At 50.6% G+C, this 27015-nt stretch overlaps 2 protein-coding genes across 11 annotated transcripts; both read left to right on the forward strand.

Moving 5' to 3' along the window:
• Window positions 1-2595: 2595 nt before the first annotated feature.
• On the forward strand, window positions 2596-6283 carry ATP6V1G1 (ATPase H+ transporting V1 subunit G1). Its single transcript, XM_039719936.1, has 3 exons — window positions 2596-2757; window positions 4624-4724; window positions 5546-6283. Exons 1-3 carry the CDS (start codon window positions 2676-2678, stop codon window positions 5717-5719), a joined length of 357 nt encoding a protein of 118 aa, XP_039575870.1. The 5' UTR covers window positions 2596-2675; the 3' UTR covers window positions 5720-6283.
• An 18-nt stretch (window positions 6284-6301) lies between these two features.
• TMEM268 (transmembrane protein 268) lies at window positions 6302-26348 on the forward strand. 10 transcript variants are annotated; one of them, XM_039719925.1, is made up of 10 exons: window positions 6302-6438; window positions 11236-12546; window positions 14892-15200; window positions 17175-17284; window positions 19489-19596; window positions 20683-20832; window positions 21872-21982; window positions 23421-23498; window positions 24454-24639; window positions 25936-26348. In XM_039719925.1, exons 3-10 carry the CDS (start codon window positions 15101-15103, stop codon window positions 26092-26094), a joined length of 1002 nt encoding a protein of 333 aa, XP_039575859.1. In that variant the 5' UTR covers window positions 6302-6438; window positions 11236-12546; window positions 14892-15100; the 3' UTR covers window positions 26095-26348. The 10 variants fall into 10 exon arrangements, with proteins under 10 accessions (XP_039575859.1, XP_039575867.1, XP_039575861.1 ...); XM_039719933.1 differs by having other exon boundaries at window positions 19489-19593; XM_039719927.1 differs by having other exon boundaries at window positions 11236-12200.
• Window positions 26349-27015: the final 667 nt, after the last annotated feature.

Here is a 27015-nt window from a genome sequence, read left to right on the forward strand (position 1 = left end):
CAGCAAGAGCTGTGTCCTCTAATAGCAAGTGACAAGCTCATGTTCCCTGAGTCTGAGGGAATAAAAGCCAAGCTCAGAAGTGCTCCTGATGCTAATTAATTATCATCCAATTTCTGGTAAGATTCAAGTGGTTCAAGTTTTTATTTATACCTGTGCAAGACTGAGGATTGGAAATGATGGGTGTTGGTTCGTTTTTGTTTTTACAACCAGCAAGAAGCGATTTTTTCAAACGTTAAGTGAATGGGGAAGTTGTTCCAACAGCTTTTGGATTCACATGTGTTTCATGTGACACACACCATGAGGTTTCAATTAGCTTTTGGGCAATTGTAAACTAGAAAGCAACATAACCCATCAAAGATTGTTTTAAATATGAACTGTTATTGTCTCATTTGTTAACTATCAAAATGAAATAGCTAAAAATTCATAATGGTTTTTTTTTAAGCAATCTAAAGCTGGAGGGATTTTTGTCTGAAAATTTAGTGTGATCAGTGCCAAAGTATTTCAGGGAACAAAAAAGGGCAGTGTTCTCATTATCACCTTACAGACAGGAGCTGTGAGTGTGAAAATCACCATCACCCAAAAGGAAAACAACACCCCAGCACTGCCTGTGACTTCAGGGCAGAGCCAGACCCCTTCGGACCCCTTTGCTCCAAACCCTGTTTGATCCCTGCATCCCCTTCAGAGCATCCTGCTCTGGGGTCACCTCTGGGTTCAGCTCAAGTGATTTAATTAACAGAGAACATTCCTGAAAACACGGGAGCAGCTAATGAGCGTGGTGGGTTGTAGATGGGACTGGGGCTCAGGGGCATCGTTGGAGGGCCGTGGGGGTCAGAGGGAGAGTTTAATGATTTTGTGGCCTTGGTGTGAGGTGGGAGGAGGGCAGGGGCTCCTGGGGCTTGGGGTCAGAGGAGGAGAATCTCATTTCTGGGTTGTTGCTGCTGTAAAGGATCCCGGGTCTGCCTCAGATGACCCCACCAGGGTTTTTTTGGCTGTGACATATTTTGGAATAGAGACAGCATGTCAGAGTGGCTTGGAAGTAAATGAGGGCCCTTCCAGCCCAAACCATTCTATGATTTCCTGTGACAACCAGCACAGCACCTGAGCGTGTTCCCTTGCTGGAGCTGCCCTGTCTGTGACAGATGATGCAGATTTCCTGGGTTTTCCTTCTGCCAGCACAGCCTGGCTGTGATGCCACAGCTCCCAGTGGCTCCCAGTGCCCCATCCCAGCACCCGAGCCTTCCTCCAAATCCCGGAATTATGGCCTGAACTCTTCTCCCCATCTTTCCTTTTATCTTTCACTGAAGCAAATATCCCCCTGAATGGATGGGCACGCTAAGCCCATTCACTTCACTGCTGAAAGGGCCCAGCTGAAGGTCACCCTGAAAACACTCATAATTCCTATTCAGCACTATAAATATGCATTTGATTCATTGTCTCCTGTCCCTTCCATCACGGGGGATGGAGGAGGCGGACGGCAGCCTCCCAGCAGCGATGAGTCACTGTCCTGGCTCTGAGGCTTCATCAGAGCGATATTATTTGACAATAATTGTAATTTATGCTCTGAAAGTGCCGGGGGAGCTGTGTCCAGGGACTTCAGTGGCCCTGGGGATGTGACGGACGAGGGTTGGGCAGGATGGGGGTGTTCAAGGGACACTTGGCTCTTTGGGACCCCCTGGCCAAGGATGTCCAGGATGGCTGTAAAGCCTTCAGGGCACCAGTGGCTCTGTGCTGGCGGTGACACCGCAATGGGATGACATCCTGGGGGACAATTGGCTCTCTGGGAGCCCCTGGCCAAGGATGTCCATGATGACAGCAAAGCCCTCAGAGCACCAGTGGCTCTGTTCTGGGGGTGACACTGCGATGGGAGTGTTCAAGGGACACTTGGCTCTTTGGGACCCCCTGGCCAAGGATGTCCAGGATGGCTGTAAAGCTCTCAGGGCACCAGTGGCTCTGTGCTGGTGGCGACACCATGATGAGATGACATCTTGGGGGACAATTGGCTCTCTGGGAGCCCCTGGCCAAGGATGTCCATGATGACAGCAAAGCCCTCAGGGCACCAGTGGCTCTGTGCTGGTGGCGACACCACGATGGGATGACATCTTGGGGGACAATTGGTTCTCTGGAAGCCCCTGGCCAAGGATGTCCATGATGACAGCAAAGCCCTCAGAGCACCAGTGGCTCTGTGCTGGCTCACAGCAGTGGGGAGCAGATGCCACAGCCCAGGAGGGACCAAAGCCTCCCTGGTGTCCTTGTCACTGTTCATCCGGGGGCTGCCGCAGCTCCAGTGATTAGAAAGCACGAAATAAACAAAGCCAAACCCCACCAGCGCCTGCCTGCAGGGGTTTAAGTGGATTTTGGGCACCGAAAGGGCTCAGGAGCGGGGGGCGGGAAGGTCCGAACCGGCCTTGGCCGGGGGCTCCCCTCACAAACCATGGGGCGGGGCCTGGCACGATGGGGGCGTGGCCAAGCGCACAGGGGCGGAGCTACTGCGAAGGGGCGTGGTACTAGGCGTGGTCAACCAACGGGGTGGGGCCATGGGCGGGGCTCAGGCCGCGCGCTATATACTATCACTATGAGGAGGCGTGGCCGAGGGCGTGGCCGGCGCGGTGTGGGCGTGGCCGTGCCCCGCGTGACGCAGTGACGCTGCGGCGGCCCGGCCGGACGGAGCGGCCGCCATGGCGAGCCAGTCGCAGGGCATCCAGCAGCTGCTGCAGGCCGAGAAACGCGCCGCGGAGAAGGTGGCCGAGGCCCGCAAGAGTGAGTACGGCACGGCACGGCCCCGCCAGGCCCCGCCGCCGGCGTGTGGTGGCGGGAGAACCTGGGCCCGGCCCGGTCAGGCCTGGCCCGGTGCGGCCGCCTCAGGCCTTGCGGCCGGCGCTGAGGGCGGGGGGCAGCGGGGGTCCCCCAGCCCTGCCCCATGGATCCCCCAGCCCTGCCCCATGGATCCCCCAGCCCTGCCCCGGGGGTCCCCCAGCCCTGCCCCGGGGGTCCCCCAGCCCTGCCCCGGGGGTCCCCCAGCCCTGCCCCGGGATGCTCGGGCTCGGTGGCCCCTAGGAGAGCAGCGCTGGAGGCTCTCCACGGAGGCTCCGTGCGGTGTGAGCGGTCGGAGCGGCACCGGGACCCTCCTGGCAGAGCCCAGCTCCTGGCTCTCTGCAGGACTCGGCCTCCATAACCCGGCCTGGGCTGGGGACATGGCTGTGCCTTTCTCTGTCCTGACTTCAGCTGGTAAAAACAGTGTGCTTCCATATCGGTAGTTATGAAGCTATTCCTAATGGATCCAAGTTAGCTTCTCCTGTTGTGCAAGAGAAATTCTAATTGTAAAGACCCCCAAAAATCTTTGCAAATCTTTCTGCTTCAAACAAATACATATGGATATCTCTATTTATATACCTGCTTTGGTTTGTAGTTCAACCCCCTGATAATGTTGCAAGAGGCAGATTTTTGTAGTTCTCTCCACTGATGATTATCTTGGAGGGGAGAATGTGGTGGAAAGTCCAGGAGGGGAAGTTGAGGCAGTGGCCAGACTCCTCTTGGTTTCACAGCTGGTCTGGTAAAATTTAAGACTTAATGCTCTTTCTGTTGGACTTTTTTTTGGGATCTCACAGAAGCTGCACACTCACGTGGGTTGGGGCAATCCTAAACATGGGTACACACTTGGAGAATTTACTGGGGAAGCCTTGCAGAGAGGAACTTGGAGGTTCTGGTGGATGAGGGGCTGGACATGAGCCTGCAGTGCATTCACAGCCTTTAGGGCCAAACACATCCTGGGCTGCACTGCAGGGGGATTGTGCCCCTGGGCTCAGGTGAGACCCCACCTGCAGAGCTGCCCTGGCCCAGCACAGGGAGGAGCTGGAGCTGCTGCAGAGATCCAGAGGAGGCATCAGAGCTGCTCCCACAGCTGGAGCCAGGCTGGGAGAGTTCATGTGGAGAGGAGAAGGCTCCAGGGAGGGCTCAGAGCCCCTTGCTGGGCCTTAAAGAGGCTTTTGAAAAGGAGAGAGAGGGACATTTTTTATGGAAAGTGCCAGAGGGTAGAGTTAGGTGGGATATTGGGAAGGAATTCAGGGAGGGCTCAGAGCCCCTTGCAGGGCCTTAAAGAGGTTTTTGAAAAGGAGAGAGAGGGACTTTTTATATGGAAAGTGCCAGAGGGTAGAGTTAAGTGGACTATTGGGAAGGAATTCTCCCCTGTGAGGTGGGCAGGCCCTGGCACAGGATGCCCAGAGCAGCTGTGGCTGCCCCTGGATCCCTGGCAGTGCCCAAGGCCAGGCTGGACAGGGCTGGGAGCAGCCTGGGACAGTGGGAGGGGTCCCTGCCATGGCAAGGGTGGCATGGGATCATCTTTAAGGTTCCTTCAGCCCAAACCAGTCTGGGACTCATGCTGTGAATAAGCCAGACCTGGCTGTTGCCTGATGTGTCCTCCTGCTCTGCACTGCTCCGTGGTGGGGGCTCGTGGCTCAATGACCTTGGCCATGCTTTGCTGGGCCCCCCCGAGGTCAGCACACTCGGGGAGGGGGCTTGGTGTGCTCCTGCACAGGGAGCAGCACTGTGGTGATGGCTGAGCATGAGGAAAACACGCTCTCACTGCTTGTTCCTCTTTGTTTGCCTTGCTTTGTGCCGTGGGAGCAGGGAAGAACCGGAGGCTGAAGCAGGCCAAGGAGGAGGCCCAGGCAGAGATCGAGCAGTACCGCCTGCAGCGGGAGAAGGAGTTCAAGGCCAAGGAGGCAGCGGTTGGTGTTCTCCGTCTCTCACTTGTTTCCAGCCCCTTTGCCCTGTCCTGGGGCTGCCTTGCCCTGGCAGCACCCTCAGGGTGGAGCGAGTTGCAGCAGCAGCACTTCCCCAAGTGCCTTCCTGTGAGGCACAGCCACGTGTCCCAGAAAAACCCCTGGAAGTGGCTCAGGACGTGGTGTGTTGCATCTCAGCTGGCAGGAAAAGAGCTTAATGAGCTCCTGGGTGCCCTGAGGGGTGACAGCCTCCCTAAAGCTGCTGTGTGTGGCAGTGTTCAAAAGGGACTGAGCTCATTGCTGCTGTCACAGGCTTGTTTCCTGTGGTGCTGACATGGCAGAGTATCCCTGGTCACCAGGAGGGAAGGCTGAGATTTTTATAAAGGTTCTCCAAGGGTAGGAGGAATGTGATGATGGGAATTGTAATGAGTGGCTCCTGGGTGTTAATTTTCTTGCATCCTCTAGTGCAGTTGTGCCCAGGGCTTCCAGCTGTCTGTACAGCAGGACCTTTATTTTGGGCACTTCTTAGAAACTCATGCTCTGAACTGGTGGATAACGGATAAATGGCAGGGAGTTGGAACAAGATGATCTTTAAGGTCCCTTCCAAACCATTTGATGATTCCATAAAAGAGGCTAAAAGGCAGGGGCTAAGGATAATATATGGACAAGTTTAAGGTGAAATCTGAGCAAAAAATGCAGCAGTACATTTTTTTTAGTATGAACATTAGCATTAATCTTCCCTCAACAAAGATTAATGTGTGAGATGGTCCAGAATAACAAAATACAGAGCTTGGCATGGTGATTCCTCTTTCCCTTGCTGTTTGTAGGCCCTTGGCTCCCATGGCAGCTGCACCACTGAAGTGGAGAAGGAGACTCAGGAAAAGATGAGTGTAATCCAGCAGAACTTCCAGAAGAACCGGGAGGTGGTGATGTCCCAGCTGCTGTCCCTGGTGTGTGACATCAAACCCGAGATCCACGTGAATTACCGCATCAATGGCTAGTGCTGGGAGAGGGAGCAGTGTCCTGGCAGTGCTGGGAGAAAAGTCTGAGCTTCAGGTGGAATGTACAGCTCTTAGCCATACCTTACCCGTCCTCCTTGTCCCTGTGTTAAATTATTTCAGTGACCTCTTGGAGTTCTCTTAGTTTCTCTTTTGACACGGATTCAGAGCTTATTCAAACATGAAGTGGCCATGTCTCAGATCTGTGCTAAGTTATTAAATAAATATTCCAGCTGGCACAGGAATGCTCCCTTTCCATGGTGATAGTATGCAGTGAGAGGCTTCCCTTTGTGAAACAGAAAAGGGAGAGAGCTGCTGGCCTGTGTCAGTAATTGTTAAACCTGTGTACCTGTATTCCTGTTGACCAAACTGCATTTCTCAGTGTGTTGTTAAACCTCTGCACAGGGTTTAAACCCTGTAAGAAGAATTCTCTGGCTGTGCAAGTCCTGGCTGATCATTTTCAGGTGCTTGAGTTTCTCTGTATTGAATCCTCTGTATATTCTGCTGTTAGCTTGAGGTATAAGTCTGGCACTATGACACCTGAAAGTAAAAACACTTCACTCCAAAGCCTCTGCTCAGTCTGGTTTTTCCTGCTGACTTGTTCTGGGAATGCTGGCAGGTCTCGCTGGGCACCTTGGAAGTCTGGACTCTGCAGAGTGACCATCAAGTATTGATAAAAGAAAGTTTTAAGAGAGAGAGCCAATATCTGAAGGTCACAGCAGGTGAGTTAAAACCCATTACAGAGCTCCTCCTCTTGGCTCCAGTCTGATGCTTTACCTGCCAGATCATTCTGAAAACCTTCAGGAACAAATGTTCTTGTGACCATTAGGGGAAATAAAATGGTGCCAGTTCATTGGAATAGTTTGATAGCCAGGTGCTGCACAGTAATTACCCTTCCTTGGGTCCAGTGCTGGTCACTGCGTGTTTATACCAAGGTCATCCTGAATCCTGCAGCATCCTGTGCCTGGGAACAGTGGGAAAGAAAAGTTCTGGGCTTGTCTGCATCACTTCCCAGTTCTTTAATCAAAGATACACACAAATAATTAAGAGGTTTCGTGTTTCAGTGGTTTCTTTCTCTTTCCAGCAGAATATTAAATGCAGCTTTGCTTTGTTGTAGAGTTCAAATTCCAGGCTTTTTGTGGAAAAGGGACCTCCTGTCCCTGATCTGGCCCAGGAGTTGTGCAGTTGGGGATCTTTGCAAGGAGCCTCAGGGATGCTGTTCTGTTCCTCAGACAGAACATCTTGATTTCCACAGCTCCTCAGTGAGGCATTGCAAAGCCTCTTGGACCTCTGGAATTGTGATAGGGAGGGAAAAAAGCAGGATGGATGTGGATGTGAGTCCTGCAGGCAGGAGCAGACAGCTCTGGGGTCTCCTCTTGTCTTATTTCATGGTAGTGCACTGTACTCCTGGAAAGATCTCTTCAGGAATTGCAGCTATTAAACGGGTTGTAAAATTTAAACAAAAGCTTCTTGCAAAGTCAAATGTGCCAAGTTGGGGGAGAAGCCAGGTGGGTGCAAGCAGAACAGGATCAGAGCAGTTTTAATCCATGTGCTGTAATGTGGAAAGGTGTTATGGCCTCGTAAAAGGTTGCAGCCGTGATAATTTCACTCTGTCCTTTGGAGATGAGACATTCTCCCTGTTGAGAGCAGGTGCTCAGGCTCCAGCAGGACACTCCTCAAAGCCCTCCTAGCTCCAGGCTGTAATTAGCAATTTCATTCCCTCTCTTATCAGTGACTGAGACTCTGTCCAGAAAAAATGAAGTGTGTGCTCCACTTTCTCATATTGGTTCATAAGTTTCCCTTGGTTAATGAGGACTTTTATCCTTCTTCAGAACAGAAGCAGGAGAAAAAGTGGAAAAAAATTATCCATGATTATTTCTCCTTGGCAAATGTGCTGTGAAGAAGCTCCCTTTAGAACATGCAGAAGTGTTAATGTGTTGCAAGAATAATAATTTTCTGTAATACTTCCCTGAAACTTAACTGTTGAGAATGACTCCAACTTTGCACTGAAGGAAGCATTTCCAATTACTGCTCTCCAGGAAGGCTGGCTTGGTTTGTGCAGAGCAGATATTTTATTTCCAGTTGAGGTTCTTTCATCTTGCCCTGTGATGCTCTGGGAAAGGCAGCCCTGTGTGCCTAAGCCAGGCTGTGCCAGGGAAATGCTCTTCAGGGAACAGTCCTGACAGGTATGGAGTGGGACACTGCTTCTTACTCCTGAAATCTGATTTTTGGGGCATTTTACAGGAAGTTTGAGGAGTAGGAGTGAAGCCCACAGCAGCTGCTAGAAAAATCTGCATCTGAATTTTTCCTGCTGCTCCTCTACCCAGAGAAGTCATGGCTGCTCCACCCCTGCAAGTGTCCAAGGCTGGACTGATGGATCTTGGAGCAGCCTGGGATAGTGGGAGGAGTCCCTGTGGGCAGAGAGAAGGGAGTTTGATCTCTGGAGGTTCCTTCTAACCCAAACCATGCTGGGGGTCTGTGACAATCCCTCAGGACTGAGCCACAGCCTGCTCATGTACCACAGAAAGAGCAGAAGCTGCTTTGGGCCCACACATCACTGTGAGGTTCCCTTGTTTTGGGCTCCCATCCCTGGAAATACCACCTGGCTCCTGCTCCTGGGGGCACTTGGGGCACTACAGTGTGAGAGAGTGTCCAAAGGAGGGACACAGGGATGGGGAAGGGGCTGGAGGGGCCGTGAGGAGCAGCTGAGGGCTCTGGGATTGTTCAGCTGAGCAGAGTGAGGGCAGAGCTCCCCGGGGCTGCAGCTCCTCCCGAGGGGCAGCTCCCATCCCTGCTCTGGGACAGGGACAGGAGCCAGGGCACGGCTGGGGCTGGGCCAGGGCAGCTCAGGCTGAGATCAGGGCAAGGCTCTTCCCCCAGAGGGTGCTGGCACTGCCCAGGCTCCCCAGGGAATGGGCACGGCCCCGAGGCTGCCAGAGCTCCAGGAGCCTTTGGCCAGCGCTGCCAGGGATGCCCAGGGTGGGGTTGCTGGGGGGTCTGGGCAGGGACAGGGGCTGGGCTGGGTGATCCCTTCAGTCCCTTCCAGCTCAGGATATTCTGTGATCTTGTGTTCCTATGAAAGAAAGGAAGGAAATCACCTCTAACTCCAGATCTGGAGTCCAGAGAGCTCTCCTTAGGGGGACAGCAGTTCTGGCTGGCAGTGCTTTAGCAGGGGCTCCCCTGGCAGCTGGATTTGGGCACTTTCAGAAGCAGGTGGGGACATTTTCCTGCTGCGGGAGGTCCAGGAGCCCTTCCCCTCTCTGCCTAGAGCTGCCAGGCTGTGCTGGATGGCAACACCAGGGAATTCAGGGTGTTCCAGGGGCAAATCCACATTTGGCAACCTTAAATTCCTAATTTTCCTGCTTTTGTGAGGTCAGTGCACAGGTCCTGATGACCTTTATTAAATGTGGAGCTGTTTTAAAGGCAGATCCAACCCAGTGAGCTGCTGACAGTCCCTCTATCCCTTTCCTGCCATCCCCAGCTTTGGGCTCCTGCTGTTTTCTCCCACCCTGGAGCCCAGCTGACCCCGGAGCAGGCAGAATTTGGTAACCCTAGAGAAAATGCAGCAGTTCCTGGCCCCTGGGGCAGCTCGTGGGAGGTGTGAGCAGCAGGATGGGGTATCCCAGGTGCTGTCCTGCTGCTGTGGGGCAGAACTACCCTGCAGTGTCCCCTGGAGGTGACAGATGACTGTGTAAACATAATGCAGCTCCTCTCCCTTCTCTCTGCCTGCATTAAACCTGCTCCGATTTCCTTCTTTGCCTCTGTTTTCCTCACCTGGAATCTCTTTCCCCTTTGTCTCTCTTCACTAGTTTTTGCATTAATGCATAATGGTAGAGAAAAGGCAAGAACCTGCTGATCCCAGCTGAGGTCTTGGCTTTAAAGTCTTAAAGAAAATACAATTGAGAACCCTCTAGATCAATGTTCTGCTGAAAAAGTTTTCCCAAACTAATCCAAGGAAGGAGCACAGCGTAATGTTTCTTTGAGGTTGAAAGGAGAAAGTGCTAATTTCATGCAGAAAAGATTGTATCTTGGACTAGCATAGGAATAGAAAATAAATTGGTATTAAATTACTTTCGTCTGCCTCAAAATAATCTAATAAAGCATCTTCTGGATCAATAGCTGAATCATTATCCCAGGCACATAGCGAGCTTTGCCTCTTTTAATTTGAGATTCAAGAAAAGACGTTTTTGCATTACCATAGTAAAAAGAATAATACTTTAAGTCTTCATAAGAAAAAGGCAGAAGTAGGAAAAAAAAGATAAGAACCACACTCAGTGCCTTAAGCAAATGTCATTCTTCATTTGAAACTTGTAATTTATGGGTAGTGTGAAATAAATTTTTATATTTAATGACTGTCAATCTGTCAGCTTTGCTGACAAAAAAATCCAACAACGCAAAGTGAAAGGACTTTGTGTGCAGAAAGGGGGAAAAGGGCAAGACAAGGCTTTCAACAACTTTGTTCTCCTAATTAAGGCTCACTAGGAGAAAAAAAAGGAAAGAGATGGCACAGTTCTCCCCTGAAAATGCAGTTTCATCAAAAGAAAATGAGATGTGTCAGTGCTGGCTGCAGTGCACAGTCCAAACAAGGCTGACGTGGGGAGAAACTGCAACCACATGCAGATTGTGGTCAAAAAAGCTGGAATCACAGGGGTGTGGATTCCAAATACTGCAAAGGAGCTCAGTTTATCAAAGCATGGAGTAAATACTGAGAGAACATGGTGAGAATAGGCAAAAGCACACTAAATGTGTGTATCTGGTTATTTAAAGCAGTGAGACTTCAAATAGGTGCTGAAGAGTGACCTCAGAAATGACATTTAGGGTGTGATGAAGGGTGAGGTTATTTCTGGGGCTGGCAGGGGTGGGTGGGCACTGTCAGCCTGGGACAGTCCTCAAATTTCTATCTTGAAAAAGCAGATTTTTTCATTTCCCTGCAATCAGTTTCCCTGTAATATATTCATTAATGCAGCAGGTGGAACAGGGAGTACAATGTAAGTCCAGGGCACCAAGCTGGGAAGAGATACAAACAGTACAGAGCACTGAATCACAATTCCAAATGATCTTGATAAGTGGGAGAAATGATCTGAAACCAATAGCCTGAGCCTCCCTGCAGGGAGGAGTAGCTGAGAAAGGTGAAATCAAATACATCAGCTCGGAGCAATCCATGAGCAGCTGCACAGCACTGCAGGAATTTGGGAAAATGGGGTGGGGGGACTCCCCAGAGGCAGCAGATGCTGTGGTAAGGGGAGGGTAAGGCCAGGCTGGACAGGGCTTGGAGCAGTCTGGGTGGTGGAAGGGTGGACTCAGATGGGATTTAAGGTTCTTCCAACCCAAACCATCCTGGCAGTCCAGCCTCTGGTGATCCCAACACTCCTCTCAAATGAGCAGGGGTTTGCTGCTGGAGGTGCTGATGCCAAGACCTTTTGTGTCTTGCTGAGCAAGAGGGGCACAGGGACCGTGCTGCAGCTCATTATCCACACTGCTTTCAAGTTATTGTTAACTTTCAAGTTATTGTCCCACAGGGATTTGCCTGGAGCTTTTTCCTGTGGAGAGCTGGCAGTGCTCTTGGCTTCTCGTGTTCCCTGTCAGCATCTCTGTGTGGGTGAGGAGCAAACCAAGCCAAAACTTTTGATGAGCGTTTGCAAAAGAACTCAAAGCTTCCCATGGCCCTGTCTTGGGTGGGGATTGGAGCTGGGCCTTGAGCTGGTGACAGATTTATGGGATTTTTCCCAGTGCCTGGATGGTGTTGCTGGTTCCAGTGTAACAGGATCCCATGAGGGTGAGTGGCTTTGGAGTTGCTCCTGTTGCCTGTGGAGCCACGTGATGGGATGAACTCACAGCTCTGGAGAGGCAGGGTTGCAGAACTCATCCCTCCAGAAGAGCAGCCTTTGCTCCAGGAAGTGCACACAGACACTGCAAGAGCTGATTGTTCCTTTTCTTTCAACCATCTACCCCTGGATTAGCTTTGTTCCAACCCTCCATGGATCCTGCAGCTTTTGGGCAGCTCTGACACCACAATTCCCAGGCTAAGGAATTTGGTTTTCATGGTGTCTCAGCATTGTCAGGCAAACAACTCCAACATGTGCAGCACTCTGGAGGATCCATCTGACTGTGCCTGAGCCTCCTGCTTTTCTTCTGGAGCTGCTAGAGGGGAAACTTGCTCCACATCAGCACAGCCTGGTTTGGGGAGGGCTACAACTCCTGCCCTCCCTGTTCTTCACTGCTTTCCATGACCCTTTGATGAACAGTGACCTCTTGTCAGCCTTGAGATATGTGTTTTCCTCTTCTGATGTCTCCAGCCCTGTCTTGAAACACTTACAGGAACTGATGTGGTGTAACTGTGGGATTTGTAGTTCCTGAATCCTGCCTGGCTGATCCTAGAGGAGGAGGAGGAGAAGGAAGAGGAGAGCCTCCTGTCTGTGCCACTCTTCAGCTCTTCACACTCCTCAGGCTCCAGCTCCAGCTCTGGACCCCCACCCTGCTGCAGGTGAGGAGGAGAATCTCCCCCTGTGGCTGTGCCTTGGGCGTGGGAACACTTCTGAGGAACTACAGAGGGTTAAACCCTCATTTCTGAACAGCCCAGGGGAGAGTCACATGCACCAGGGAGATTTTGCAAGTCCCTGCGTGCAGCTCAGGGTGAGGAGGGGGAGGCAGGGGCACAGACCTGGGTAATCCCTGCTCCCAGGGGACACAGGGACCTCATCCAGCACAGGCTGGCACCTTCCTGCTTGGAGGTGGCACAGTGTGGCACCTGTGCAGTGCAGAGTGGGACAGGCAGCAGCAGGAGGAGGAGGCTGAGCTGCATTCCCAGCACCAGGAGTGAGCTGGAGCAGGTAAGGCTCTGCTGGCTGCTCTGGGAACGAGGCAGAAGGACCTGCTGGGTGTTTCTCTGCTGTTTAGTGAGGGCTTGGAGGTGTCCAAAAAAGAAGGAAGTGAATTGACCAGAGGGCTGTTGGCATTGCATAAAGAAAAAGAAGAAATTTAGAGAATGCAGAGCCTGGGAGTGCAGGAGAGGAGAGGCTGCTCCTTGAGGTGCCTCAGGAGGGATCAGAGGGAGGTTTGGGGGGACCCAAATCCCCACATGGGCAATTCTGCAGGGAAAGGCAACAGAGCCAAACTGTGCTGCACTGAGAAGCAAAAGCAAAGCTGCTTTGGCTGAGGAGCTCCCAGTGTTTGGGGAAGGCTGTTTCCCTCCTGGGGATGGCTGGGCTGCTGCACCTGCACTGTCACCTCCTGGGGACTGTCCTCCAGAGGCCCCAGATTCTCATCCTCAGAGCCAGAGAGCCTTGATTTGTGTCCAAATGGATGTGCCAGCAGCAGCAACAGGGTGGTTGGTTTTAATCAGGTTTTTCTTCAGTTTTTAATTAGTTTTCATATATTTTTCTTTAGTTTCCTCTGTTTTTTCACTCTTTGCTTCTGTCTGCTATGGGCTTTTCTGTCTTGATTTTACATTCACTTCCATTGGATGGCAAAAGAAGGAAAGCAGTGAAAAAACCCATCTGAATGCACCTTTTGGTGCTGGGATGTGCCCTGTAACATATGGTGCCCATGATCCTCATGGCAGAGCTGTGCCCAGGGGAACCTCTCCTCACCTGTGCAGGTGAAGAGCAGGTGCTGTGCCCATCCTGTGTGCACACACTTCCTGCTTTGATCCTTTAAGTTTTCAGGAATCCTTTAAGTTTCAGCTTTTTAAGGGAGTTTTCAGCCCTTTTGGGTTTTTTCCCCCTGTGATCAGGGGAAAATTTTTCATGTTGTTTCTCTTGCCTCCATTTCCTTCAACCAGGGACTGTCCTGGCTTTGTGCAAGGAGGTAAATACAGCCGACAACAGTCAGAAAAAAACCAGAAAAAAAGTCAGAAACAAAACAATCCCCTTTGGAAGGAGCGCGGGTGAGATCTGTGAGGGATCCTCCCACCAGGAGACAGCAACAGGCTCCTGGTCTGAGCAGAGGTTAAAAAGTAAGCAGTGGTTTTGGAGAGCTGGAGTGGAAGGTAATTGAAAAGTAAACTCGAGAGTTTACCAAGCATTTAACAGCCACCCACAAGTGCTGGCAGGAGGTTAGAGAGCTGTGCCAGCAGGAAAAAAACACATGGAAAACCTTGGGCACTGTGCCTGCTGGGAGAACTTCCCTGAGGAAAGGGGAGACGAAAGGAAAGTAGAGGAGAGGAAGAAGGAAAAGAGAGGCGAGGAAAAGGAAAAAATATTAAAGGGAAAGCAGAGATGAGGGACCAAAAAAACTGAGGAGAGGGAAAAGGAAAAGAGAGGAGAGGGGAAGGGAAAGCAGAAGAGAAAGGAAGGGAAAGCAGAGCCTCAAAGGCTTCATTGCTGCTGGGTGGGAGCTCCTGCTTGACTCTGCCTTCAGCAGATGCATTTTTCTGCCTCATCTGCACTTCTCCCATCCTGTGGTGAGGATCTGTCCCCGTGTCACTTCCAGGGAGAGGCATTTCCACCATCTCCAGGTTCTTCTGAAGGTGATGGCAAAGAGGCTTGGCAAAGAGAAACCCTGACTGTTCCTTGCTAAGTGCTTGCAAAATGTGAATGCTGATGGATGTCAGGATAATTTAAGGAATATTTAAGGATAGCTTTTCCACCTCTCAACAAAAACCAAACGTAAAAAGTGAGTCTGTGTGGACTGAGCTCACACTGGCCAACACCAGGTGCAGTCACTGCTGTTATCCTTTATTTGCTGTCTCTGCAATATTTGGGATGTTCTTCTTCTTTTTTCAGGGCTAGAAAATGCTTCGTGGCTCATGGGAAGCAGGATGCCCAGGAAGGCAGCAGTGGGAATGAGGGTTTCACAATCTGCTCCCCACTCAGCTGCTGTGGGGCTGGTTGGTGCTTCCCAGCAGGAAGAGAGGAAAATGCTGAATTAGAGAGAGAAATGCTGAATTTCTGACCAGACCACCATCTCCAGGTTCTTCTGAAGGTGATGGCAAAGAGGCTTGGCAAAGAGAAACCCTGACTGTTCCTTGCTAAGTGCTTGCAAAATGTGAATGCTGATGGATGTCAGGATAATTTAAGGAATATTTAAGGATAGCTTTTCCACCTCTCAACAAAAACCAAACGTAAAAAGTGAGTCTGTGTGGACTGAGCTCACACTGGCCAACACCAGGTGCAGTCACTGCTGTTATCCTTTATTTGCTGTTTCTGCAAGATTTGGGATGTTCTTCTTTTTTCAGGGCTAAAAAATGCCTTGTGGCTCATGGGAAGCAGGATGCCCAGGAAGGCAGCAGTGGGAGTGAGGGTTTCACAATCTGCTCCCCACTCAGCTGCTGTGGGGCTGGTTGGTGCTTCCCAGCAGGAAGAGAGGAAAATGCTGAATTAGAGAGAGAAATGCTGAATTTCTGACCAGAAAACACAGAATCCTTCAAGGAGACACACCTTCAGCATGGCCCAGAAAAGCCAGACTGGTGGAACTGAGAAAAATGGGTCCTCCCTCCTGTACAGCAAGAGTGATTTCAAGGAAGGAGCCCTGCAGTGGGTGACAGGTAAGGGAGCAGCTCATTGCTAAGAGGAGAGGCAGATCTGAGCTCAGTGTCCTTAAAATAACCACTGACAGATTTTACCAAAGATGCTCTTTAACAGCATCTCACTTGTGAAAGTACCAAAACACTGTGGATGTTTCAGCATTTTGGGAAGGGGATGGAGATACTTTGGGGTTTTTATTAAATGCCTGATATGCAGGAATGAACGAAGCAGCCCCCTGCAAGGCCTCTCCTCTTGGCCTTTGAAGCTAAGAAGTCTTTGGGAAATTTGACCTGTGCTGGGGGCAGCAGGGCAGGGGGATTGTGCCCCTGTGCCCTGGGCTGAGGTGAGACCCCACCTGCAGAGCTGCCCCAGCCCTGGCCCAGCACAGGGAGGAGCTGGAGCTGCTGCAGAGATCCAGAGGAGGCACCAGGGGATCAGAGGATGGAGCAGCTCTGCTGGGAGGAGAGACTGGCACAGCTGGGACTGTTCACCTGGAGAGGAGAAGCTTTTGGGGGACCTCAGTGTGGCCTTGCAGAGCCTGAAGGGGCCACAGGAAAGATGGAGAGAGACTGTCCAAGGGCCTGGAGTGCCAGGACACAGGGAACGGCTTCAAACTGAAAGACAGTGGGTTTAGATTGGAGATTAGGAAGAAATTCTCCCCTGTGAGGGCTCAGAGGCCCTGGCACAGGGTGCCCAGAGCAGCTGTGGCTGCCCCTGGATCCCTGGCAGTGCCCAAGGCCAGGCTGGACAGGGTTTGGAGCCCTCTGGCAGAGCCATGGATGGCTGGTCACTCATACCCCTTGCACCCTCCAGCCCCATTTTTGCTCTAAATGTCCCCAGGAGCAGCCCAGGGACACCTGGCTGACTCTGGAGCTGCAAAGAGGAAGGAAATTTGTGTGAAACCTTTCAGTGAAGCAGGATCTCAGCTGAACCAGCCACTTCCTTAGGCCCAAACCCTTCCTCTCTCTGTAGCACAGCTTGTGTAAGCTCTAGGTGGGTGCCAGATGGGCTGCCTGGAGATCACAGCTCTCCCGTGCTGCTCGAATCTAGGACAGGCTGTCCTCACACTCTTTAGGCTCCTGACTGGAGTCTCTAGGATGCATCTGTGATCCTGCCCCGAGCTGACACTGAAGAGCCTTGAGCAGAGCCATGCTGCAGGAGGGTCTGGGGCTGCTCCAGGGCAGCCCTGCCACATTCCCAAGCAATAGGATTGCTGGAAAGCACTTGAATTCATTGCTCAAGTTGGTTTTTATGGTGGGTGGGCAATGGGGAGGGGTCTCCAAGAGGGCAGTGTGCCTTGGCACCACCGAGCAGCCTGAGCCTGTTTGTGGTGGTGAAACAGCAGGCCAAATGCCTACAGACCAAATCCTGACTTGAGCCAACAGAAGCCATGAGAGAGCCAAAACTGGGCTTTCTACAGCTCCAGGGGTTTCCAGATTGCCATGGCTGTGGTGAGGGCACTGCAGGCTGCCCAGCCTGACACCAGGTTCTTGTGCCCCGGGAGGGAGCAGGGTTGGGCTAGGCACCACATCCTGGTTCTAACACATTCCTGGTGGGTTCTCTTGGCAATCCCAGCTCACAAAATAACTTCTTTACCCTGAGAAAGAGCTCTAAGACTGTGGAAAACAAGTTGTTTGAGTCAGGATTCAGTTTGTAGGCCTTTGGCCTGCAGTTTCACCTCCACACTTCCAGTCAGGGGTTGCTGAGGCAGGACATGGTTGTGCTGCAGATCACAGCATCCTGTTATCTCCTCTTATCTCTGGCTGCTCACTCCTGGGATGTTTTGGGGGTTTCCTCACTTTCTGCAGTCTATTTCCTTCAGGGGGTCTCAGGCTGCTTGCAGAGCTCCTTAGCAATGGCCAAGGAGGGGATTCTGGATCAGTTTAAATCACACCAGGGTGGTTTGCGTTCTCAGCCTCCCCTTTGCCAGGTGCTGCCTGGCTGTGGGATAAACCCCCCAGAGCTGTGCTCACGGCTCTTTTGGGCTCTTGCAGAACCCCCACAAGGCCGGGTGCTGCTGGTGCTCAGCATGGACAACACCTGCCCCAGCTCCTCCTTCGACATGGACCTTTGTGCTGACAAACTGCAGTCCCTCGGCATCCAGGTGAGCTCCTCTGGGAGTTAATTCCAGCTGGATTTGCATAATTTGCATTTACACCCACAGCCCAGATGGCTTTGGGTTTTTTGGTTTGAGAGTCGCTTGTTTCAGTCCAACTTCAGTCTATTCCCCATGGGCTGGAAGTCAGCTGGGATGAACTTGTCTTAAACCTCTGTGAAGAAGCTCTTTGAAGGTAGTCTGGAGTGCATTTTTTCTTAAAATTCACTCTGATAGGGCAGGGCATCCCTGGGACATCTGCCTTGTCTTGTCCTTCATCACAAAAAGGGGTTTCCTTCCCTTGTGACTGTCCCTGCCCTTCCCAGGAAGGTTTTACTCACTGCAGCTGAGCAGGAACACAAATTTTGGGTCTGTGGCAGCTCTGTGGGTGGGATTGGAGGTGCTCCCTGTGGGAGGCAGCTCTGGGACACACATTTGGGTTGCAGTGGCACACAAGGAGTGGTAGTGAAATGTGAGAAATGAATTTGTAGAAAATTTACACACAAAATTTATACACTTTAGAAATTGTCTACAAATTCATTTCTCACAGTGAAACAGCAGGCCAAAGGCCTACAAAGCAAATCCTGACTTGAGACAACAACCCATGAGAAAACTGACGGCTCTTTGTGAGAACAGAGTCCTGCAGCAGTGGAAAATAACTTGTTTTTCCTGAGAAAGAGCTCTAGGACTGTGGAAAACAACCTGCTTTCCCTGAGAAAGAGCTCTAGGGCTGTGATAAACATTAGCCACCTGTATAAATTGTCTTTACACTGTGAGATAGAAAAATGAAAACCATGTCTCACAAAGAACTTTTTCTGCACGTACACACTGGGCTTTGAGTGACCAATTAATACAGAATGACAACTTGTTACTGACCAATTGGGGATAGACGGGATGTTCTTAAAAACCTTGTAAAAGGAGATGCACAAAATAAACCAGGATGGATCCTTTCTTTTTGCGCCATAAAACGTCCTACATTGTTGGGAAGGATGAAAGTTTAACAAGAAAGTCTCACAGCTATGTGTGCTTGGCAGAAAGATCTCTGAGTGCAGAACCTGAGAGCAGAATAGAGATGGGAGCAAGTTTTGATATAGAAGAATAAGAGATGTTTAAATTAAGAATGGCTGAGCCAGTCTTAGTGGACAACTGAAAAAGCAAAGATTAAGTCAGTTGAAAAGAGATTTTATGACTTAGAGCAAAGGATATGTTGACCACAAACAAAAAATATGTTTTTACCAAGTAGAAATAGGTCTTAGGAAAAGCAGAAGATACCACAGGCAAACAGACATGCTGATGTGGCAAGTAGAAAAATGTTGTTACAGAGGCCCCCAGCTGGGTAATAATTAGCACTGACTCCATGATACACAGAAGGCTGATCAATCCCTTTATTATATATATCATTACCAAGAAACCCCCATTGCTTTTATAGACAGTTACGATACACCTGGACCTAATTGGCCTTCCAGTCCAAACACCATCACCGTTGGCCAATTAAGAAACCACCCTTTGATAAAGAAATCTCCAAAACACATTCTACATGTGCACAACAACAGGTGCAGCAGGTTAAGATAAGAATTGTTTCTCATTCTTTTCTCTGATCTCCTCACAGCCTTTCCCAGAAAGTCTGGGACAGTTGTGTTTATCTCTGTGGCCAGAGAGCTGCTGCCACAGAAAAAAGGTCTAACAATTTTCCACTGAAAGAAAACTGAAAAACAACTTTAAGCTCAAACTGTACCATACTAACTCATGTGGTTGGACAGTATTGACCATAACATGGTAATGATAGTTATGATAGGCTATAGGCAATAGTAAAGGTGTTGTGTATGGTGCTGACTGGTTGTTATGTATTAAGGTATTCAGCAAAGAAAAATATATAATGCATTGTAACCAGAACTAAAGGGGCTTCAGGCTTGCCTCTACCTGTAGCTGGCAGCTTTAGATGTGGCTCTGTCACCCACGACCCATGGCTGCTGGAACATCTTCTATACAATAAACAGCATTTTGAAGAGCTGTAATATACAATAAACAGCATTTTGTATAAAATAAACAGTATTTTGAAGAGCCACCTGGAGCCCCACATCTCTCATCTCAGGCTCTTACACTAAGTCCTTCTTCATTGAGCCACAGCACTAACGAGGTTTGTCCAGCTGGTTCTGCTGGGAGCTGGAGCCCAAACTGAGGGTGGCTGTGGTTTTGTGTTTGCTCCCGGGCAGGTGCCGATGGATCTGTGGAGAAGGCTGATCCAGGAGGGAGTCCTGAGGCCCGAAGTGAGGCGGTACCTGTTCTACAGCTCCAGGGGCTTCCAGATTGCCATGGCTGTGGTGAGGGCTGCCCAGCCTGGCACCGGGGTTCTTGTCCCCAGGGAGGGAGTGGGGTTGGGCTGGGCAGCAAATCCTGGTTCTAACATGTTCCTGGTGGGTTCTCTTGGCAATTCCAGCTCACAGAACTGCTGCAGATGGAGGGCAGGGCCCTCTCTCCACCCCATTGCTGGCAGTCCCAATAAAGCAGGCTGTCCATGGGTGACCAGCAGATCCTGAGGTGACAGCACCTACCACAGGCTTGGTTTAGATCTTGATTTTAAAGATATGAAGGCATTCTGGTCCTGATGCTAATTACACAAACAAATCAGTCAACTTTTGGTCTTGTTTGTCTTCTGGTGAAAGAAAGTTCTCCAGAGACCCAACCATGAGCATCTGCTGTGAGGCTGGTGCTTTGCAGTGTGCCGAAGGTGTGATCAACCCCAAATCTTTGTTTTGATTACTTTTTTTTTTTGTTTGGATAGCCATTATACAAATTTTCTCCTGTAGGAATTGGTGCTCAGTGTTTTGAGGGGTTTGGTGCCTGTTTAGTGCACCTGAGTTTTGTCATGATGAGATGATGCTGTGCCCTACATGTCACACCTGCTCCTAGGCAATCTCCTGCCCAAATCCATGCTCTGTGAGGTGAAGGAATCCAGTTTCCCGTCTTTAACACAACCCTTTAAACCTGCATCAGTGCTCACTGGTTGAGCATTACTGTAATGGAGTGGTCTCTGCACCACCTTGAAATAGGAACTTTCTAAATCCAGGGACTCTGAGAATTATTATCAATATGCCTCAGTGAGTGCATTCCTCATCTAAATGGAAGAACTCTGTTGAAATCCTTCCTAGGGATGAATCATCATTAATAATTCACTCTTTGTCTTTGGTGAGTGGTGATTTTTTAAAATAAACTAGGGCTCACTTAGTCCTTCCAATCCTTTCGTTCCTTTATTTATTATTGGAAAGAAGTTTTGTCCTTTCTCACCCTGTGAAAAATCTCATGGGACCTAATTTATAAGGGAGCAGAGACTGTTATTTCCTTCTTCCTGTGACTTTTCTCATTTTCATGGGTTTGTAACTCTCACCAGTCTTTCTATTTTCCCCCAGGTTTTCTACATCTCTCTCTGGACAAACCTTTACTCCACCCTCCAGCTGAGTTCTCTGGGCCACTCCTGGGGGGCTGGTGTGCTGGTGACACTGGTGGCCCTGGCTCTCACTGTCCTGGTGATCCTGGTCATTGATGGGCACCAGAGGAAGGTGAGAGGAGGCTCCTGGTGTGGGAATGTGGAGAGAGGGGAGCAGGATTCCTCCTGCTGGGGCATTCCCTGGCTGCAGGCAAAGAATACAATGATCCAGGGAGGAGGGAATAATTTTACAGTACTCAGGGAAGGCAAGAGATGTTCTGCAGCCAAGGGAGGGGATGGAATGCTTGAAAGGGAAGTGTTGGAGCTGCTCAGGCTGGCTCAGACCTCCTGCTGCTGGAGATCAGAGGATTAGAGAATCCCAGGCTGGTTTGGGTTAAAAGGAACCTTAAAGATCTTCCCATCCCACCCCTGCCATGGCAGGGACACCTCCCACTGTCCCAGGCTGCTCCCAGCCCTGTCCAGCCTGGCCTTGGGCACTGCCAGGGATCCAGGGGCAGCCACAGCTGCTCTGGGCACCCTGTGCCAGGGCCTGCCCACCCCTCTGCTGTGACACAGAGTATCCCCCACATGTAACCCCCATTACTGCTCTGGGCTGCATTTTGAGCCAGAGCCCAGGGAACAATTCCTCATTCCCAATATCCCATCCATCCCTGCCCTCTGGCAGTGGGAGCCATTCCCTGTGTCCTGTCATTCCATGTCCTTGTTCCCAGTCCCTCTCCAGCTCTCTTGAAGCTTCTTTGAGCACGGAGAGGCCACACAGGGTCACCCTGCAGACCAGCCTTGCAGAGTGTGGACTGTGCTCCCACAGCAGCTCTGGCTCCTGCCCTGCTCCTGATGATTTGTCCTTGCATTCCCTGCTGCCTCTGGCATCACTGGCACCATCTCTTTGGCTGAAGAATAATATTGGAAAGTCTTGACTCAAAATCCAGAGGGGGATTTGAGGCAAATGACTCTTCCAAGAAGAAACCAGATAAATCTGGGGGTTCACAGGGGTTCAGGAAAGCAGTTTGCTGGGGGTCAGAAGGGAGAACATGACACTGGAAATCAATCCAACTGTTTTCCTTTCAGAGCTGCAGTATTTGGGATTATCCAGCTGCAGTTTGTAGACTTTTGCTGTGGATTGTGTTATTTTTCCTTGCATTCTTTAACAGCTAAACGTGAACACAGATGTGAGGTTGGCAGCTGTCAATGAAATCTTTATCAAACACAGCATAATCCTGGGGATTACAGATGTCCTGGACGGGCCACACAGCATCCTACAAGTATCCTTGGTGGCAATTGGTCAGATCCCTCCTGGATAGATAAATGCCTCCTGCTGGAGGCATTTATCAATTACATCAATTAACTTTATCAGTTTATCACAACATCAATTATTACTGATGCTGTGATCCAGAGGATGGCATTCCTAGGATCTGCTTTGTCTCCTATGGGATGGTATAAGGAATTAGGACGTTTTTATTTCTCCTGTAAGTGGGGATTGAGATATGCCCAAAGGTGATTGCAAAAAATGAGTCTAAAGGATTGAAGTGGGATTCATTAGGGCAGACAATTATTCTTAAAAATGTGTTGTAATTATGTGACACTGATGATTCTGCCTATAGGCAGAGGGATAGCAAAGTTCCTATGGCAAAAAATAAAAACAAACCAAACAAAAACTGCTAAAAAAAACAAGAGGGAGAAAACCAAACAGTCCCCCAAAAACTTTAACATGGAGAAAAACAAAATCCCCATCCTTGGGCTCATTTGCTGCTTTTCAGAGATGATTTTTCTGTACTAGACAGGGATTTAAGGGAATGGAGAGAGTTTTAAAGCTCCATGAAGGTGTTAAAGGAAGGTGAGAGAGACACAGAGAGAGGCTTGAAATACAAATGGAGAAAAAAGCCAGGCTGAAGGAGGAAAGGGGACAGGGAACACTGCAGGGGGACAAAGTCATTCAGGAGGAGGAGAAAAACCTGAAAAACCTGAATTCCACATTTTGGGCCAGCATAGTCCATTAGAGGACTAATTCAGGGAGCCTTCACCTTGACCTACCTGTCCCAAAACTCCTGAGAGCAGCAGATAACCCAGAGATTTACAATGGCTCTGTCTGCTCCAATGTCAGATCCATTTTAACCCTGTAGATTTTACATTTTTCCTGCATCCCTGTGCTGCTGGCTGGAGCAGCAGATGCACAAGGACAGAGCTCTGCCTGCCTCAGCTGGCAGGACTCACATCCCCAACACGCTGCTCTTGGAAAACTCTTCTCAACAGTGTCCTCAGAGCAGCACTGAGAATGGCCAGTTTTGTAAAAAACAATGGAGTCAATCCCTAGAAACAAAGATGAGACAGCAGGAAGGGGTTTAGGGCAGCTGAGTCACTGTGCCCCACAGTTTATTTGGTGTGGGGTCACTGAGATGAGCGATGGGCCATGACCCTGGCTCATCCCAGGCTGCTGGGACTGGGGGAGGAGGACTGGCTGCTCTCTGCTTCTCCCTTAGCTTGGGGTTTTTTCTTAGCTCAAATCTTCCTGGCATCAAAGCAGCCACTGCCTTTAAACCTGGCTTCAAACCCAACACTGGGCTGTGTTATTTGGTCCTGGCTGCCCTGAGCACCCTGAGGGCATCACCTGCCTCAGCTCTGCTCCCTGGGAGCCCATCCCAGCATCCACATGGATGGGAGGGGAGGCATGGACAGATTCCTTCCTTAACCTGCCCCTTGCAGCTGTGGTTTGTGCACTTCAGCCCCGAGCACTGCCTCCAGGCCCTGGCAGCCCACATCACTCACCTGCAGGGGACACAGGTAAGGGACACTGGGGACAGCCTGGGGCCACGGGCAGGTCCTGCCCTAAGCCCTGGATTTGCTGGGATGGAGGTGGGCAAGGACAAATGAGTGTTTGAGTGCCCTGCTGTGCACTGGGCAGACTGGGAGGTGAATAAAGTGCACTGTCCCTGCCCAGTTCAACAGGAATTTGTCCACACTCCATGGAATGTGCGTGTCTGGATAATTAACTGTGCAGCTTTAATGATGGAAAGTCATCAGGAATGAAAGGCAAATTTTGGAAGCATGTGGCACACCTTGAAGCAGCTGCCACCTTGAGCTGTCCTCCTGGAAAAAGTGGGATAGCCTGGAGGAGCAGGAATTGCTGCATTGAGTTAATTATGTAAAAATTTTGTCCTCTTGGCCTTCAGAAAATGTTTTGCTCTCTGTGGGTGTGTAAATATCCACTGAACTGCCTCTGTGGGATGAGAGGTGAGAACCCTCTGAAATCTCCAGGTTGCTCATCTCCCTGAAAGCTGCAGCTCAGGGAAGCATAGCAGTTCCTGGATTCACACAGGGGATGAGAGAACTGTTTTTAAAGACAGGATTCTTCATGCCAGGCTGTGCTTGTGGTGCTGGGAGCAGCCACTGGCAGCTGAGGGCAGCCAGGCCATGGCATGGACACCCACCTCCAAGTGCTGGGCATGGCTCTTGGCATGGGAAATCCCAGGAGTGAAAAATGTGCTGGAGAAAATTGTACCTTTTAAACTCTGTCCTCAAGACACCACTGCTGCCTGGGGTGGGAAATCCCAGGAATAAATCCATGCAGGAGGAAATGGTGCCCTGTAAAGTTTCTCCACAGGACACCACTGCTGCCTGGGGTGGGAAACCCCAGGAATAAAAACTATGCAAGGATAAATGGTGCCCTGTAAAGGCTCTCCACAGGACACCACTGCTGCCTGCCTTTGGAGAGCCCCAAAATCTCCTTTTCTTCCAGGCAGACTTGAGGCACAGGCTGAACAAGCTCTGGGTGGTCATGGATGTGGCAGCTCAGCCTGAGCTAGGGATGGAAGAGGAAGCTCCATGTGAAGAATCCCCTCTTTTATTCAGAGGGGAGACCCTGAATAAAGATCCTGTGACCTGCAGTGAGCTCCTGCCCCTCATCCCTGAGGGCCCACCCCAGGTGAGGAGAAACATCCCCTTGACAGTGGCACCAAATCACCTCCAAGGCATCTCAGCTCCAAAACTCATTCCAGCCATGGGGGACACCACCTTTTCCTCCAGAAGAAGCACCTGGAAGTCCACACAGACCTTCTCCAGCCCTGGTGCTCTCAGGAGGAGGAGTAAACCCTGAAAAACCTGAATTCCATGTTTGTAAACCTGAATTCAAAGCTGGCTGAGCAGCTGGGGATAATCCTTGAGGAATTCATGGATTGGGCATTTCCTTGCTGGTCCCAAGGGTCCTGTTTGGAAGAACACCTCTGCCCAGGGACCTGATGGCCCTGCCCAGGCTGAGCTGAGCCAGGGATGAGCCCAGCCTTTGTCTCCTCCATGGAAAGTGCCTTCAAAGACTTGTGCCATGCTGAGCAACAAATGTGCCCTGATTCCTGCCCAGCATGGAGCTACCAAAGGCATGATTTTGATTTATTTTGCAGTTTTCCTGTCACTGTCACAAAGTAAATTCAGTGCAGATGACATCCCTGCAGGCTGAGGCTCTCTGGCTGTCTACAGGCAAAAATAAGCCCGAGGAGGCAGGGACAGAGTGGGCAGGTCCCCAGGGCCACCCAAAGGCCAGCAGTCACTTGGTGTCACCCCCTGTGGGGACAGTGGGCCAGCACTGCTGGCCACAGGGCATCTGGGCCAGTTATCTGTCCTTGCCCACCTCCACCCCAGCAAATCCAGGGCTTAGGGCAAGACCTGCCCGTGGCCCCAGGCTGTCCCCAGTGTCCCTTACCTGTGTCCCCTGCAGGTGAGTGATGTGGGCTGCCAGGGCCTGGAGGCAGTGCTCGGGGCTGAAGTGCACAAACCACAGCTGCAAGGGGCAGGTTAAGGAAGGAATCTGTCCATGCCTCCCCTCCCATCCGTGTGGATGCTGGGATGGGCTCCCAGGGAGCAGAGCTGAGGCAGGTGATGCCCTCAGGGTAGCCAGGACCAAATAACACAGCCCAGTGTTGGGTTTGAAGCCAGGTTTAAAAGCAGTGGCTGTTTGAAGCCAGGTTTAAAACAAGTGGCTGGTTTGAAGCCAGGTGTAAAACAAGTGGCTGCTTTAAAGCCAGGAAGATTTGAGCTAAGACAAAACTCCAAGCTAAGGGAGAAGCAGAGAGCAGCCAGTCCTCCTTCCTCAGTCCCGGCAGCCTGGGATGAGCCAGGGTCATTGCCCATCGCTCATCTCAGTGACCCCACACCAAATAAACTGTGGGGCACAGTGACTCACTGCTCTGAGCCTGCCCTGCTCTGACACCTCTCTTGCTCCCTGCAGGCCATGGCCCAGCAGCTCCTGGTGATCTTCAGTGCGTGCTACGTGCGGCTCCTGGTCACGGGCCGGCTCCCTCGGGCCAGCCCAGGGGGACACCTGGGCCACAGCAGCGTCCCCTGCCCCTGCCAGTTCATCCAGAGCACCGTGCTGTGCCGCTGCTGAGTCAGGAATGACACGTCACCCTGTTCTTCTAAGTTCTTCTAAGCCTTCTGATGTTTACGTTTTTGTAATGGAGTTTCTCGTGCACTTTTACGTAAATAATGATTGTTTTTGCATTCTTCTCTAGAAAAGGAGAAATTTGATGGAATGTTAGCTTAACCAGTGTTGTTAGAGAAGTAACAATTTCATCCTCCAATCCACTTTTGAAATTCTGTATGTATTGAATTCGAGAAATAAACTTTCTTCTTTTTACCTTAGAAGTTTCAGTATGTGTGTTGTTCATTTTGTGTTCTGTTACAACAGACACAGACTCCAGGGCAGAAGGGTGAGAGGCTAGCAGCCCTGACTTTATTGGAGCCCCTTCTTTCATACCCTGGTCTGATACAGGGGGACATGACTGGTCATTTAATCAACACATTTCACATGATTGGCTAATTAAGAAGACACTCTTTGGTAAAACATCTTAGGAGGAAAACAACTTGTTGAAAACACCATCTGCAGATAGTTTACCATTTGTTTACCATTCTTTCTCTCTGCCTCCCTAAAACTTCCCAGGCCAGTTCATGGGAAAGCTTATCTGGCTTTCTCACTGACCAGACTCTTGTCTCCACAGTGCTGCACACACATCACAGCTGGGGCAGGTGACCAGAGCGGGCTGGAAAACCCCAAAATAGAACTGTCCCCACACTCCAGTGTGGAGGAGCTCTGGGGCAGAGAAGGGAGCTGTAATTCCTTGTTCTGGATGAATGAGTGGAAATAGGACTCTAATGAAAAAGATGCAGGAAAGCTGCTCACCTTGGAGAGCTGCTGCCCACCAACTTGGTAGGGAGGAGCTGCCCCAGGGATCAGAAACAACCCAGGCACAGCCTGGGACTCGCTTGTGCCCAAACCCTCCTGCCAAGCAACCATGACCCCCTCACACAA

The sequence above is a fragment of the Passer montanus genome, unplaced genomic scaffold, assembly GCF_014805655.1.
Source record: "Passer montanus isolate IOZ18808 unplaced genomic scaffold, ASM1480565v1 scaffold43, whole genome shotgun sequence".
NCBI lineage: Eukaryota > Metazoa > Chordata > Aves > Passeriformes > Passeridae > Passer > Passer montanus.